We start from the raw sequence: 16,242 nt of genomic DNA, 5'->3' as shown, positions 1-16,242 counted from the left end.
GGGAAAAAATTACTCAGAAAAACAGAAAATATTACTTAGAAAAACAGAAAAAAATGACCACAAAAAAACAGAAAAAAAATACCACAAAAAAAAACAGAAAAAAAATACCATGAAATACAGGGAGAAAATTACTCAGAAAAACAGAAATAAATTCACCAAAAAACAGAAAAATAAATAAATTACTTTGAAAAACAGAAAGAATTACTCAGAAAAACAGGGCTTTTTTTTATTTGTCAAGTGAATGCAATACGCTGCCGTAGTGAGACACCAACCAAAACATCATGAAAAACATTATAAAAAAAATTCTTTTATCCAGCATTATTTAATAGTTATTTTAACAGTTGGTTGATACATCCATGGTCAGGTTTGTGCTCTAAAGGTGGCACCTTTTTTAAAATCTTGTGTTAAGCTTTCAGTCTCAAATCTTTTGTGTCCCCATACAAGAAAAGCGACATTGAAAACATTCTGGTAATCATATATCTGAATAATAGAGGTGGATATGTTCACTTATCTTTCTCTGATTTGATCCATTTTGATTCAGTTTTATTCTTCGTTCAAGATAAATGTCAAAGCACTTGTCAGATTTTATCATTGAAACTTACATTTCTTTTTATTCCACGAGAAAGTAGCCGTCACATTTTTTTTTCCCCTTGCAAAAATAACCTTGTTCTTTACACTGTGATAATATAATTCCCACAATATTGACATTGTGCACATCATGACGCCCTCACTGCACCAAGTCACCACAGTGGACACATACCATTTTATGAAAATGCACATGTATTTATTTAGTTAATGAAGTGATGCAGATGCAAAGATCAATCTGGAAATGTTTTACCCAGAACTGCAAAATGAAAAATGTCATCTAACTTTTTAAAGTTTTAATCCTTCGAATATTAAAGATATAGTTCAGATCTTTTGAAGTGGGGTTGTATGAGGTACTTATTCATCGTCATATTAAGCCCTGTTTCCACCAAACACTTTCAGTATGGTACCTTTGGAACCAAAAGTAACCCTTCAGACATGGTACCTAGACCCTAGCGTTTCCACTGCAAACCGTACCCTTAAATGTGGGCAGGGTTGTTGTCACTCACTGCTCCGTCCAGCACTCACTGTATTTCCTCATCCCTTAAAAACTTTTTACCCAGAACTGCGAAATGAAAATTAATCTGTCAACGTGCCGATCAACATTTACAGTAGGCAACACACTGACTATAGATCAGTACCTCATACAACCCCACTGTAAAAACTCCAAACTATCCTTTAATCTTAGAGTTTTAGTTCAATTTTGTTACTTACAGCTGCACTTATCAGCGCTGTCTATATTAACTATGAGTCAAACTACATGTTATGATAATGTAGTCGCTCGTTCTAACAAATCCACAGATAATTATCACCTGTCTCCCAGTAGTTCCTCTCAGCTCCTTGGAGCCTTCCAGCCTCTCATAGCTCCGTATTTTGTTTTTTACGGCTCATTTACTGTGTGAACAGCCTTAACCCTGCTCCTGCAGCAGCAGGTAGCTGTTTCCTGTTTACAAGCTCAGATAAAGCCACTGAACAGGAGTTCAGCACCAGACAGCAGACAAAGGTAGAGACTAGCTGGTGAAGGACGGAGCAAGAGCCAGATACTGTTCTCAGGTGTTGGTGGAGCTGAAGAGGGAGACAAGATATGAGATTATAAATTAATGAAAATGTTTCTGCAGGTCTGACGGATGTGCTCTAATGGCAGTGTTAACACTAGAACAAATTTTACTCTGATGACATGTAAAATATTAGTCTTTCAGCTTGTTTCAGTGCTCCCTATTGTCCCCAAAAATGATTCATGCAGCCTTAAAAGGTAACTTTGGTATTTTTAACCTGAACTTTATTTTCCCATGTTTTTGTAAAAAACAGTGCAAAAGACACACACACATCCCAGCGTCCAGAGGAGTGGGTGCTGGACCAAAGAAGCATCTGGCAAAGCAAAAAAAAAAAAGTCTGCACACCAAGTAGCTCCTGTTTAGAAGGATTTTAATGCAGAGTGACGTTTCGAGCCACACGGCTCTTCCTCAGATGTCTGATACATGACAGAAAGTCGCCATCTTAAATACCCTCATGTGACATGCCACACCTGTAGCCCATATTCATAATAAAAATAAATCAAGAATATGTATCTGTGTACCCCAATATGGTACCAAAGCTACTAATGAACAATAAATAAGGGCATATACAAGCTTGTACACATTTTATATACATACGTCAAAAAACACATCTTGATATGTTACTGCTGTGACAGACTTTTTTTTATTGTGTAATCAGAAAAAGCTTGGAAATCTTTATTGCCAAAGCCACCACATTCCATCTAAATAAACAGCAATTGTAGCGGGTATTAAGCCAACATGTTTTCACATCTAACTGGGTGAATTAAAGGTTTTATTTCAACCAAACGGGTAATTGTTGGAACAGTGGAAAGAAAAACAAAGACAGTTTTTATGAGTTTTATTACCTTCGCCAAGGAGGATGTTTTCGCTGGCGTTGGTCTGTTTGTCTGTTTGTTTGTCTGCAAAATAACTCAAAAACTTATCAACGGATTTTGATGAAATTTTCAGGAAAGGTGGATAATGGGACAAGGAACACATGATAGAATTTTGGTGGTGATCGGTTGAAGCAAAGTGGATAAAATAATAAATGAAGTCTATCGTCTGTCAGCCTCAGCAGCAATTCCAATTTCTAAAGACGGTGAAAATAGCGCCATCTGGTGGCCGGAAAGCACGTCTTGTCCTACTTGCTAAATGTTGTTGTAATTCTAAAGTTGAAATTAATGTTCTGTGTTGGAAAAAAAGAAAGTGAAAAATACAAAAAAACATATTATATTCTGTGTTGGTACAAAATAAAAACGAAATAAATACACCACAGTGTCTCCATGGTGAAGGCATATATAACCTAATAATGATAGTGATGCAAATAACCTAATTGTGATGCAGGCTGCAAAATCTGATGCAGAGGGGGAGGGAATATCACCTACTTGGCGGAGGTCTTTTACAATGATAAAAATACAGTTTCTTTAAATGGCGTCTAGTGGTTTTGGTGATGGTGATTTCGTTTACACAAAAAAAATCTTACTCTTAAGACACTTAACACTTAAGGCCAAAACACACCGTCACCGAACAGCACGCATCAAGAAATACAGCCTTATTATTTTCAATGTACAACCCCACACCAGCGACAGCTAGACGCATGTTGGTGCTCCTGTATATCTTCACACCACTGTCCTATTTCCAGCCTCGCCGCCCCTGGAATAAATTTATTTACCCCCGGACTCGCTCTGTGTTTGTACATACCAGCTCCTGTAGCAGCTCTTTTTCTCTGCTCCTCTGGCAGCTCGATTCTTCTCCTCACCATAAAGCAAACTCTGTAACTGTCACTGTTTTCTCGTGTGTAACGAAGCCTAGATGAAGACCCACAATCCCATTATTATACAGACCATGGCCAAAATGATATTGCCTGCTGAGTCATGGCTCTTAAGGTGATGTATCAACTTTTAAGGGTGTCCACCCATCGTTTTAAGCTAATGCAGAAGTGGATGAAGTAAAAGTAGTAATACATTTGTGTGGTCGTCTGTTGACGAGCTGCAGCGCAATGCATCTGCTGTGTGCTAGGGGCCGCAGTTGAATCGAGTCAGTGGGGTCGATGTGTCTTTAGGTTTAGGATAACCATCTGAGCCTGTCAGTGGCAAAAACAAGCACTTTAAATGGACGTAAATGGCCTCTTCTGTGGCTGCTCTCTCAATACTGGACCAGTTTCAAAACTTGTTGTTCCCATTAGTCACTTAGACAAAAAAATGTGAAAACAGTCTCCAGATTTAAAATACCAGGTACCCCTTTAGACTGCCAAAAACAAAACCAGAAAATATTTTAAAGGATTCAGCTTTAATAAGTGGATTCGATACTTTATTCATATTCATTTAAAAACCATTGAACTGTTTCATGTCTTCACATTTTCAGGTCTTTTTATGATATGATATGTATGTCTCTGTGTTGCAGGACGTTCCTACAGCGTGTTCTCTCAGCGTATGTTGAATCAGTGTCTGGAGTCCCTGGTGCAGAAAATTCAGAGTGGAGTGGTGATAAACTTCGAGAAGACCGGACCTGACCCGCCTCCTTTAGAGGGTAAGAGACACCTCTGTCTGTCTTAATGACATTTTTTTCCCGGCTCTATTTCTGAAAAGACCTTTTTGACAACTGCTGCACTGCATCTGTTTGATTAGTGGAGAATCTCTTTTGCTCTCTCTCCCACTCACAGTTTTTTTTAATCCTCACTGAGCTTTTCTTTGCCGTGGCTGCTGGTGGATGTCACTGTTTAAACCCCCACCTTCATATTTAAACTGCCCACACACTGTTATGGTTCATCCAAATCACTCTGTTGTGTTTCGTACCTCACAAACACCTTCTTGTCTTTAACTGCTTACGGCTGGTTTCCCCATGATGTCAGCTTCCTCTGTTACTGTCTGTGTCTGCTCAGATGCTCCAGCTGAGGCGGTGAAGTCCGGTCCGCAGGCCTGGCATTGTTGTCACAAGCTGATCTACGTACGACCCAACCCTAAAACCGGTGTTCCCATTGGTCACTGGCCAATCCCTGAGGCCTTCTGGCCGGACCAGAACTCCCCCACACTGGTAAGGAACTTGTGGAGGAATTAACGACATGAAATCAACCTGGACCATTTATTCCCATGGTTTTTGTTTCTAAGTAACTAATGAGAACAAGAGATTTCTAAAGTTGTCCACTGTTGAGAAAGAGCACAGCAGTCAGCAGCAATGAAACAAGCTGCAATGTAACCATTCAGGACATTTGTGTTCTGTCAGTTTAAAGACCTGTTTTTGGGTCACAAGGGTCAAGCTGTGCCTTAAAAACCATCCTTTCTTAGTCGTCTTCTCCAGTGCAGTAGTCACGAAGACGCGCACACAGAAAACAAAAGAGAGTTCAGACTGTTGTTTGGATTTTCAAATTCTTCTGTTTGCATCTTGTGGCTGTACAGACAGTGAAAAAATGTGCAAAAGTGCAAATGTTGCAGTCCACGTTTGACTTTCCTCACTGCATGCATGATGAGTCACCCTGTATGTGGGTTATGCTACAGGTGTCATTACAAACATGCCAAAAAACTCCATAGCACTGATGTATTTGCATACACAAGAATGTACAAGTGCACAAGCTGAAATTTGTATGAATATTCATCAGCATGTGTATGAGAATGTGTCGGGGCTAGTTGTTAGGGTGTGTTTGTAATGACTTGACCTGCTGGCAATTGGCTTCATGTTTGTTCTGTCAAGCCCCAGTGACTGACTAGGTGCACCTGAAGAGTCACCCACATATAGGGTGAGTCATCATGCATGCCTCATTTTGCACGGAGGACAGTCAAACATGGACTGAAATGTTTGCACTGTCTGTAAAGTACTAAAGGTGCTTTCACACCTGCCCTGTTTGGTTCAGTTCAGTCGAACTCAAGTTTGTTTGCCCCCTATGTGCAGTTATTTGAACAGGTGTGAACACAGCAATCACACTCAGGTGTGCACCTAAACAACCGGACTGAGACCTTCTTGAAGAGGTGGTCTCAGTCCGGTTACAAGCGAACTCTGGTGCGGTTCGTTTGCGGTGAGAAGGTGTTCCGACCTGGATCTGAACCAACTGCAGTCACATGACACATTGTTTGGGTTAAACATGAGCATGTTACAGTCCTGGAGGATTATTAATGTGCACCTCCTCCTGTACTGCCTTAATATGCACATTCAGCACATCCAATGCATTCTGACCAATCAAGAGCAGCTTTCTCACACAAGGCATTTGATCTGGTCCGCTTGTAAATGCTGCCGTGAGAACACGAACCAACTCTAGACAATTATACAACTTTGGAACAACATGAGTCCCTGATTCAGACCAAAGGAGACGACTCTAGGTCTGAAAGCAGCCTCAGACACAAATCTTCTATACTTCTAATGTTTTTCAAAGAATGGACACAAGTGTTTTTGTTCCAAAGAAAGTCCATATATAATACAGATGAAACAGTGAGAAAGAGAAAGACATGAAAAGTATGTTTGTTTGCACAGACGCTCAACAAAAAGGTCACACAGTACCTGCAATAACAATGGAGCAAATAGAGAAGTAGAGAAGGTAATAAAACAGAATTACACGGCCCAAATATATTGCACAATATAACAAGGAAAAGTGCAGCACAGGAAGCTGAGAGCAGAAGGAACTCAGTGTTTCCATTTCATCAGATTAAGAACAATACAGGATTTCAGTGCCATTTTATATCTGATATATAATCAGGATATGTAATAGGCAATATATTTAATGTGTATATTTCATACTGTTAACAGACACAACAAGCACAACATGTACAGTACAGCTGGTATGTTGTAGTGAAGCTATGTTAAATATCAGCTGGAAGATATTGACAAATCCTGAGCTCAAACGGGAGATCAAATCATATAAACAGTATTTTGTGTCCATTATTATACCTACATGATGATTTTTACAGTGCAGAATGTTAATGTGATGTAGCGTGGACTCTTAACAGTATGTACCTCTCCCTCTGTGACCCACACAGCCCCCCCGCTCAGCCCACCCCCACGTTCGTTTCTCCTGTCTGGATGCTGAGCCCATGGTGATCGACAAGGTGCCCTTCGACAAATACGAGCTGGAGCCGTCGCCTCTCACACAGTACATTTTGGAGAGGAAGTCCCCGCACACCTGCTGGCAGGTAAAGCACCATCGCAAGCACAACAGTTATTGAGAAAGGACTTCAACGTTAAAGCTGAAATCTATAATGCTTTTACACTTTGCACGTGGAGGTTCGATGATAATTTAATTCCATCACACAGCTGGATACTGATGTTTGATGTTCCACGGTATTTGTGGTGACTTGATGGAGACTTTAGAGATTTTATCCCTGATTCAAATGATTATTCATCAAAGTAATACTTTGCCGATTTTCAGCCGACACAATATCATCATAACAGTGTAGGTAGTATGTTTCAATGAACTATAGTAAACGTCCCTCCATCTCACCAGTGCCTAGATCTCCCTGCACAGATCTGAGGTGGCTCTTGGGCTGTTGCTCAAACTATAGACTGTACTTCCACATTAAGACACAGAGTATAGAGACGGATTGAGAGAGACCCGACTCTCTGTGTCTCAAACTGAGACCAAACTTCGATCAAACTGTCAAACAAGGTAGCGCTGATCAAATATAAACCGAGATCCTGTCACTGTATTGCCTAATTCTCGCCCCAAATGTTCTTAGAAACATATTTTAGTGTACTGCTTAGCTGTATCAGGAGAGTTTGCAAACAGGAAGTGAGCTCCATACAGTCTCCTATGTTCTAAAAACGGAGGCTGATCACATGTGAACCAAGATTTGGTATCTGAGTTGCCTATTTCCCGCCTAAAATGTCTTCGGAAACACACTTAGCTTACGTAGGCTATGGCTAAATGTCCGACAAAAAATATGAAGAAGCAGCAGGTGTGACAGGTGAAGCTGAAGGTGAGGAGCGAGGCAGAGTCAATTTCAGCGAATAAAACCTGCTGTATCAGGCTCAGTTTTAAAGCTACAGTGAAGACACAGGTATCATATTAAACTAGACGACCTAAGGCATCCATCGGTATTAACCATGTACGGCTATCTTGTTGGAAAGGGGGACAAATTATGCTCCAAATTTACACTAAATTTTGGTCAGGGAAAAAGGAATATTGCCATAATGTAAATAAGTAAACAGGGCTCCGTCTGCGCAGTCTGTCTCAAGATCAGGTGCTGGTCGGCCACAGGAACATCTCAGATGAAATCATAAACATAAACCACCGCACAATGAACTGAATTACTGTGATTTTTTGGGGGCACAGGCTGGAGTCGAACCCGGGCCGCTGCGGCAACAGCCTTGTATCCACTAAGCCACCGACGCCCCAAATTACTGTGATTTTATTGAGAGCGAACAACGTGTTTCGCCCTTGGCTTCTTCAGGTTCGCTCATGAGCACTCACAGGTGTGCTAAATATACCTGGGTCACGTGACGAATTATCACAGTTATTTCACTTTTTCTTTTTCAGTATTTTTTCTGTCACGTTCTTCAAAAACATTTTTCAAAAGATAATTCACATTTTATCCAAAAACACATGATAAATTTATGCAAATTACATACATACATAAAAAAAAAAAATCTTAAAGATTACAAGAGTTCCAAGAATAATATGTGGTTTAAGGTTGTTCACTCTCAATAAAATCACATAATCAGTTCAGTGTGCGGTGGTTTGGTTTAGGATTTTACTTGGTGTACATAAATATTTCTGCACACTGAGGTCCCTTAACAGTCTTGGAACTGCATAAATTGGGTTTGACTGGAAAACTGTGACTTGGCAACCAAATACTCTTACACTATTTCAGTCCTGCACACAATCTGACCAATATTTGATGAAAGTAGCCTCAAGTTTGAATTAATAAATGAAGAAAAATATTAGGTTTACTTGTTCACTCCTGATTTGATCTTACGATTCATTAACTTGCAGTAATTTCCTTTTTATCAAAGTTTGATTTTACTTTTCTGTAATCATCCACTGGAGGGCATTTTCTCAGCCCAAGACACACGTGACTGCCTCTGCTTTTCAGAATAAGAAAACAAGGTCTTAACAGTAGATACAAAGTACACATGGAAATATGGATTATATTTGCAAAAATGTATAGGGGTTCCCTCCCACCACTTTTGAGAATGTTGTCCTCCATCCCTATTTCCTGACGGCTGGCCTGTCATGTGGTACCAATTTCAAAAGTATTTGTCCTTCTGCTGCATAGACAGCCCATATTTATGAGAACACCATTACATTCCAGCAGTCAGATACTTCTTTGCACTGTATAGAGGAAATAACTGAGTGTCTGTGATGTGGTGAATAATGAACGAGTGAGCAAAGGGCTGATTTCTGACACTGCGACTGTGATAAACCGTTCAATAAATGATGCAAACGAAATATCGTGGCACTCACTTTAATGTTAGTGTGCAACCATTTCAGGTTACGCTAACATGCTAATGTTAGCACTACAGCAAAGGAGAGCTGGGTTTAAATACGAAGCTGAAGACAGATGAAAGAGGATAAAACATGATTTAGACATCATGATCTTTCCTCTGTTGCCTCCCTCAGGTCAACTTTACATTTTCTGGCGCCTCTAATAAAAACATATTTTCCATTTTTCATGTATCCCACATTTTTGTGTTCTCAGGAGGCAGCCAGCCCGACTGTAAACTCCGACTTGTTTTTGTCTGCCCTTTACAAAAGCAGGCGGTTAAAAACTCAAGTGGAAACATTAACTTAATATCACAGTAATAAATGCAGAGCTATCATAAGCTGTGTCCTACTTAGCCAGAGGTTAGTTGAGGTGAAAACATTAGCTTAAAATTCACAGAGGGAGTGTTGAAAGTGCAGTCTTCTTTTTAAAGAGACAGTTTCAGCGTCAGGTGTATAAACACAGCTCAGGCTACACATCCTGTTGGTGCTCACATCCTAGTGAACCTGCGGCTTGTTGAGTCACTTAACAAACTTTCTGCACGTCATGTGTTTGTGTTTGCAGAATGACGACACACATTCATTGATTTTTTTTTTTTTTTTGTATCTGTCTGTTTTAGGTGTTTGTGTGTAACAGTGCCAAGTACAGTGACCTGGGCCAACCCTTCGGCTACTTAAAGGCCAGCACGGCTCTAAACTGTGTCAACCTGTTTGTGATGCCCTACAATTACCCCGTGCTTCTGCCACTTCTGGGTAAGACTGATGGATCTGTGTCACGTTTGGTAATCTCACCTCATTTTTAGTGGCACTGTTTTTGCTCCGGTGACATCACTACTTCCTGGAAACCTGTCATTATTGTTCAGCGAGACGTCGAGCCTTAGCACCTGTATTTGTTCTTGAGATTAGTGTCATGTTTTGTGTGTGTGTGTGTGTGTTTGCGCACATTTTCTCCACATTCCTCAGCACCTGTAAATGAACGTGAACATATGTGCTATTAATAGTAAGAGGATTGTTATCGTTAAGTCATTAAATTCATTCTGATTTTGGACAGGCTTTAGGAAATGGAATTAATCCCTGAAATAGCACAGCATAACTTTGAGGCTTTAATACAGAACATGTTGCATATGAACGTCATTTTTTCAGTCTGTACTTATTTGCTTTGATTGTTTTCTTGCAGACGACTTAATCAAAGTGCACAAGTTCAAGCCCACCATCAAATGGCGGCAGTCCTTTGAGAACTACCTGAAGACCATGCCTCCGTATTATATCGGGGTCAGTGAACTTTATCTCCTTTAGCTCTTTTATAAAATTTGATTGAGAGTCAAGGACCATGAAAGACGCTGCAGTAGTCTTATTGCTTCCTTTCTTTCCACAGTCCCTGAGGAAGGCTCTGAGAATCATGGGAGCACCGAACCTGCTGGCCGACAACATGGAGTACGGCCTGAGCTACAGCGTGGTCTCCTACCTGAAGAAGCTCAGCCAACAGGTGAGAAGTTGGGATGTTGTCGGCCGAGTGAATTGCATTATTTTTCTCAGACTCCAGCAGCTGTGAGAGGCATCCTTTCATTTTATAGTTACAGTTTAGTAATAAAACTCTCAGTGGTTACATGAGCCTCAAAACCAGACACAACTCAGCCCTGAGCAGAGTGACCGTCCTCTACTGACCAATCAGACTGCAGTGTTCACAGCTCCACCTTTTAGTACCAGATCTGTGTGCTAGGTACCCCAACAGAGGGGGGACCAAACATGGGGACGGTACAGAACAGTTCCATTGGTACCATCCACAACTTTTCACAGTGGAAACGGAAAAAAGTACTGTACGCTACTGCTCAGTGGAAATAGGGAAACAAGCTCATATCTGAAAGCACCCTGAATGTAACAGCTTTCAAAATGCACTCAGTCATTTTACTTATTTGCTCACATTTCCAGTCAAAAATCGAGTACGACCGCCTGATCGCCTTGATCGGTAAGAAGCAGCCACCGGAGGCCGGCATCAAGGTGCGTTGGCGAGGCGGAGGCATATCTCTGGCCCAGCGCAGGGACTTCATCCAGCAGCTGCAGAGTCTCTCAGGAGAGGCTCCGACTCTGCCCATGGAGCTCAACCCCAAAGAGTTCCAGGGCTTTCAGCTGGCACTGCTCAACAAGGTAATTTTCCTGAGGATAAACAGCTTTAATAAGCGAGAGTTATTCAGTCAACATTTTGTTTTACTCTTGTCTACTGAGCTACATTTACTGGGGCAGTGGTGATATTCAATGTTCAACTACACTGTGACCTCACTGTTACTCATTCACTTCCTGCTCACACTTTCCCTGCCCTCCTGGCTCTCCACACAACATCCTCCTGAGGTGTTTATTGAGATGTTTTATACAGTTTGTTTGGGTGCTTGAGGGCTTTGGCTTGTGAAAAATGGCCATCTCTCTCCGACTGTATCAGCTGTAAATCCACCCTGTTACGGCCAAAGTTCGACAGTATTTCACCAGAAAACGACCGTCTTTATTGACTTGAAGGAAGGCTGGCTTTAAAGTCGCATTCCTACCGTTACAATCCCGTCTGTCTCGTGTCCTCATCAGGGCCTGAAGCCACAGAGCTTTAGGAATCCCTACGACATCCCCCGCAGCCACCTGCTGGACCAGCTCAGCCGAATGAGGAGGAACCTGCTCAACACCAGCGTCTGTACTCTCAGAGGGCAGGACTCAGGTAAGTCACCGTGCAAGTGTGGTTCTCACACATTCCTGGAACCACACCTCAAACTGATGTCAGCATTTAAAAATTGTAACCACTAAGTGAACTGAAGGTCATCAGAAAGAACAATATTCAGCTGGTGTTAAATTCCATAGAGGTGAAAACAGATGTTCTGCGGTTTTAATCCAGTGTCTCTACGCTAATTCTTCATGTATCTCTTGTTATATGCCAAATATATGTCAGAAAAATCAGTGTAAGAGTATTAGAGCGTAGGGCTGCACAATTAATTGTATATTAATCACATGATTTTGGCTTCCCACATTTAAATGAACATGATTGACTGCAGTATCGACAATTAAAATACATGCTCTGCTCATAGAAATCTGTGCTGCATATCAAATCAAATGCTTCCTAAACTAACAGCCGATACATGAAGGCCAAGAAGAGTCACGTTGCTAACATTACCTCACTGGATCCCCGTCCTGTGCTGCGTCAACTCAGACATCCATAACAGATGTTATGAGCTACAGCCCGTCTAAATACCGATACCATTACAGTGGTGGATACGTAACCGTCCAGTTCCCACAGACATGCTGACATAACAAAATTTTGTAATGTCATTTTTATTTTTATTAAACCTATATTCAAGATACAAGTTTATTTATTTAGCTTTATTTTGAGATTTATTTTGATATGATTTAACTTGATTAAAGGTATGGTCTACGTTTAGAAAGACGATGAGAAAGATTTGAAAAAAGCATTCCCCCCAAACACACACCCTCTGTGCTCCATGATCCCTCCCCTCCACACTCGTGTCCCCCTCCCCTCAGAGCCTCCTAACGACACACCCCCTCCCGCACAGCAACATACAGTTACATACAGCATACAGTTATCTGTGTCACAACATCCACAATAAAAACGAAATATTACATATTCAACAAAAACTCCGCTGTATCAGCATCACTTTTCAGGCCCAGATCTTGCCGGAGCTTTCTCCATCGGTCAAAGGATGACCTCTTCGTTTCTGCCTTTTCAGAGGCAGACTTGCGCTTCCTTTCGGCCTTTGCCGGTGGGGCAAGCAGAGGCCGCTTGCTGCTGTCGCTCTCTTTATTTTCCATATCGAAACTCGTGAAGCTGAATCGCTCAGGGCCTTACAAACCGCTCGTACTTTCAAAGGGGGGTTGGGACGAGGCGGGACGAGGAGCAGAGGAGTGTCAAAATGGAGCCAGGGGATTGGACGGAGGGTAAGAGAGAGAGTGCAAATTTGAGCAAGGAGTAGTCCGATGGCTGTGGTTAGACAAATTCTTTGCAGGCCTGCAGCCGCCAGAGAGAATGGATTTTTTTGGTTCCTTTTGCTCTTCACATTGTGTAGCTACCACTATTGGGCCATAACCACCATCTAAATGATGTTAATAATAAAGATCAATCCTTCTAAACGTAGACCATAGCTTTAACAAAGAAAAGTCTTAGAATTTGTCCTGGTTCCCAGATTGTAATCTGTTTCATATAAATACACATAAATACAAAAATACAAAACAAAGTTTAACCAAACAACAAAACCATACTACAAACTAGGGATGAGCGAATACGCTGTTATCTGTATCTGTTCAACCAACTAAATTATCTTTATCTGTGTCTGTATTCTGGACTGGTGGGGTTTAAGCCAGAAGTGGTCGGGACCTAACTGGAAGTTGTTATTTTAAGCCTCATTGGATGAAAATCTCAAAACACAGTGGAAAAACCAAGCAGGGCTTCCAAGGGCAAAATCATAACAAGAAAAAATGAGGGAACCCACTGTGAAGCAAAGAACACACCCTGAGCCATTAAAGGATGTGTTCTTTGCTTCACAGTGGGTTCCCTCATTTCTTCTTGTTATTTTGAGCCTGAAATTGATATGGAAAAATCTCTGAAAACAGCTACCCAAATGAGGATTTTCCTTCCTCATGAGCACAGATTTTGACACATTTTATTTGTATGATACGCACAGTCGTAAAGTACATTATCTGTACCGTACCTGGTTTTAATCGAGTAATCGGCTCAACCCTCCTGCAGTCTCTAGAAATCCCATTACCAAAAGTGGATGCAACAAATTAATCATTCCTGCTACATTCAGTTTTCGACCCAGGTAAACTGAGGCTACTCAGAAGCCACACTATGATTTAAGTGGTTGACAAACTCAGTAACGAAAGTCCCTATGTCTGCTCAGTCGAGCAAATGCAAAGATTTGTTAACTAGCAGGAATGTAGCACAGTGTGGAAGTGAAAGCAATGCTCTGGTTATTTAAATATTTAAGTGCAATAAAAATAATTTTCCTTTTTATAATCAATGACTAATAATGATCTCAATATTGAGCAAAACAATCTTGATTATCATTTTGGCCCTAATCTTCCTGCAGCCCTGACAGAAAGAGATAGGAAAAGATATGCGTGTTTGGATATCAGTGGGCAAAACCTTTGTTTTTATTTCCAAAACAATGAAACAGAGGTCTAATTTCCTCATCTCTCCCTCGTCCTCCTCCTGATTTAACAAGGGAGGTGTGTGTGGAGCCAACAGTCTGTTCCGTCAATATCTCTGTACCCCGTTAAACTCTAAGCCCGCCCACTTTTTAGTGGTCTAATCAAATGCAAATGATTCGATTTAAATCCATCTCGTTCTCGTAACTGTACACCGCTCAAGTTTTCTCTTTCATGTTCCAGTAGAGAAGCTAAAGACGCTCTAACTTCTGTCTAACTGAGACTTTAAAAGCGAAACCTGTAAAATTCATGTTGAATCTTCCTGTCTCCTGTCCAGACCAGCTCCACAGCGTGCCAATAGCCCAGATGGGCAACTACCAAGACTTCCTCAAAGCTGCTCCTCAGCCTCTTCGAGACGCCGACCCTGAGCAGCCCAAACGCCTCCACACATTCGGCAACCCCTTCAAACTGGACAAGAAGGTAACATATCAACCCTGATCATCTTTCATGAGCAACACACTGCTGTGTAACAGGTAAACTGACCGTCTTCCTCACTCTCTCAGGGCATGATGATCGACGAGGCGGACGAGTTTGTGACCGGCCCTCAGAACAAGGGGAAGAGACCGGGAGACAGCAGCAACATGACGGGCGGAGGGCCCAAGAGACGGCGCTGCATGTCGCCTCTGCTGCGGCTGGGCAGAGCCTACATGCCTCCAGTAACGCCCCCTGCCAGCCCTCGACCCACAGGTATGATTATACACGTCTGTCCAACTCAGATGACAAATGTTAGAAACAGTTTCACACACTGATCAGTTTTCAGTCCTCGTTTTTGACTGCTTGAAGCCAGTTGTGCTGAAATAATTCTTTTATTTAGTATTAACTGGCATTATTCGAAGTCTGTGATAATTTTGACTGAGCACAAATCGTAAAATACCTGAATAAGCAAACAAACATGGCCGCTGTCAGCTGAAGTGTCGTTCAAAGCCATTCAGTGCAGATGTGATGATTTAGCACTCAACAAAATAAATCTTGTTAAATCTCCGATCCTGCAGACATGGACATGAGCGACGGAGCACCTGAACCGGACCTGATCATCAACCACCTGAATCAAAACCACTACGGCTCAGATGGGAGCTCAGACTCAGAGGCAGACCATCCCTCGGGGCCTGCCGACCACCAGGAGAACCACACGGCCGCAGACCCCGAGGACCTCCGACACGGGGACGACGACGAGGAGAACGGGCAACCCCGGGCGGGAGAGCTTTCGCCGGGCAGCGAGGAAGGAGTGGAGATGGTGATGATGGACGACCAGACGCCTCGCTACCTGTCGCCTGCAGCTCTGAAGAAACACATTCACATGGAGACGACGAAGGTCAACAACGAGCTGAGGACGCTCATCACCAAGGAGATCAGGAAACCTGGCAGACGTATGTAGTCGAACACACACTGAGGGGGGGCTTTTTTTAAAATTTTACAAAATAAGACTTAATCACTAATTAATAGTTTAAATCTTTAACCCTCTGGGCCCGAACGACGCATTGTGCGTCCAAATTCACACCTGTTCTTCTCTATTGATTTTCTCCGCAACCGTGCGTCATAGCGAGAAGCCATCACGCATATCACGTGAAACAGCGAAATTGTAGCTTTCCGACAAGACCAAGCACTTGTCGGTAGTCCCGTGTTTTCATAGCGGAAAAAAAAGATAAAGTTACACTAAAATCATGAATAACAGAGCTTTCATACAGCTCTGCACACACATTACTGTTGAATGGATTACTCGCAAATGCAGGCTCGCACAGAAATGCCACACATATCACATGGAAGTGCAAGAGCAGAGCTTTCCAGTGATACCACACATCATTGTGCTGTCATCCCATCATGCTATAAATCCAGATTTATTGTCTACAAAATAAAAACCTGATGAATTTCTTTACAATCCATTATACAGATCTTGTTATCAGTCACTTCATATAGTGAGGAATAATATTATTACTATTTTTCTATGATCTTAGATGTAAATATTGCATGTTTCTTTCAGATAAAACACATTTTTGACTTGTGAATGAGTCAATGGAATTTCTT

General features: G+C 41.7%; 1 protein-coding gene across 1 annotated transcript in view; it reads left to right on the top strand.

The window, feature by feature from the left end:
• The window catches only part of ints6 (integrator complex subunit 6), a 40,719-nt gene that overhangs the window by 20,328 nt on the left and 4,149 nt on the right, over positions 1–16,242 (top strand). Inside the window, exons 6-16 of the mRNA XM_050048097.1 lie at positions 4,023–4,148; positions 4,501–4,652; positions 6,584–6,736; positions 9,645–9,777; positions 10,202–10,296; positions 10,400–10,510; positions 10,954–11,169; positions 11,596–11,722; positions 14,498–14,640; positions 14,724–14,907; positions 15,213–15,587. Coding sequence (XP_049904054.1) covers positions 4,023–4,148; positions 4,501–4,652; positions 6,584–6,736; positions 9,645–9,777; positions 10,202–10,296; positions 10,400–10,510; positions 10,954–11,169; positions 11,596–11,722; positions 14,498–14,640; positions 14,724–14,907; positions 15,213–15,587 — 1,815 coding nt within the window. The remainder of the gene's footprint in view (positions 1–4,022; positions 4,149–4,500; positions 4,653–6,583; positions 6,737–9,644; positions 9,778–10,201; positions 10,297–10,399; positions 10,511–10,953; positions 11,170–11,595; positions 11,723–14,497; positions 14,641–14,723; positions 14,908–15,212; positions 15,588–16,242) is intronic.

Source organism: Epinephelus moara, chromosome 7 (assembly GCF_006386435.1).
Source record: "Epinephelus moara isolate mb chromosome 7, YSFRI_EMoa_1.0, whole genome shotgun sequence".
NCBI classification, from domain to species: domain Eukaryota; kingdom Metazoa; phylum Chordata; class Actinopteri; order Perciformes; family Serranidae; genus Epinephelus; species Epinephelus moara.
The sequence above is the reverse complement of the archived record's forward strand: the minus strand, read 5'-3'. Positions and strand labels throughout refer to the sequence as shown.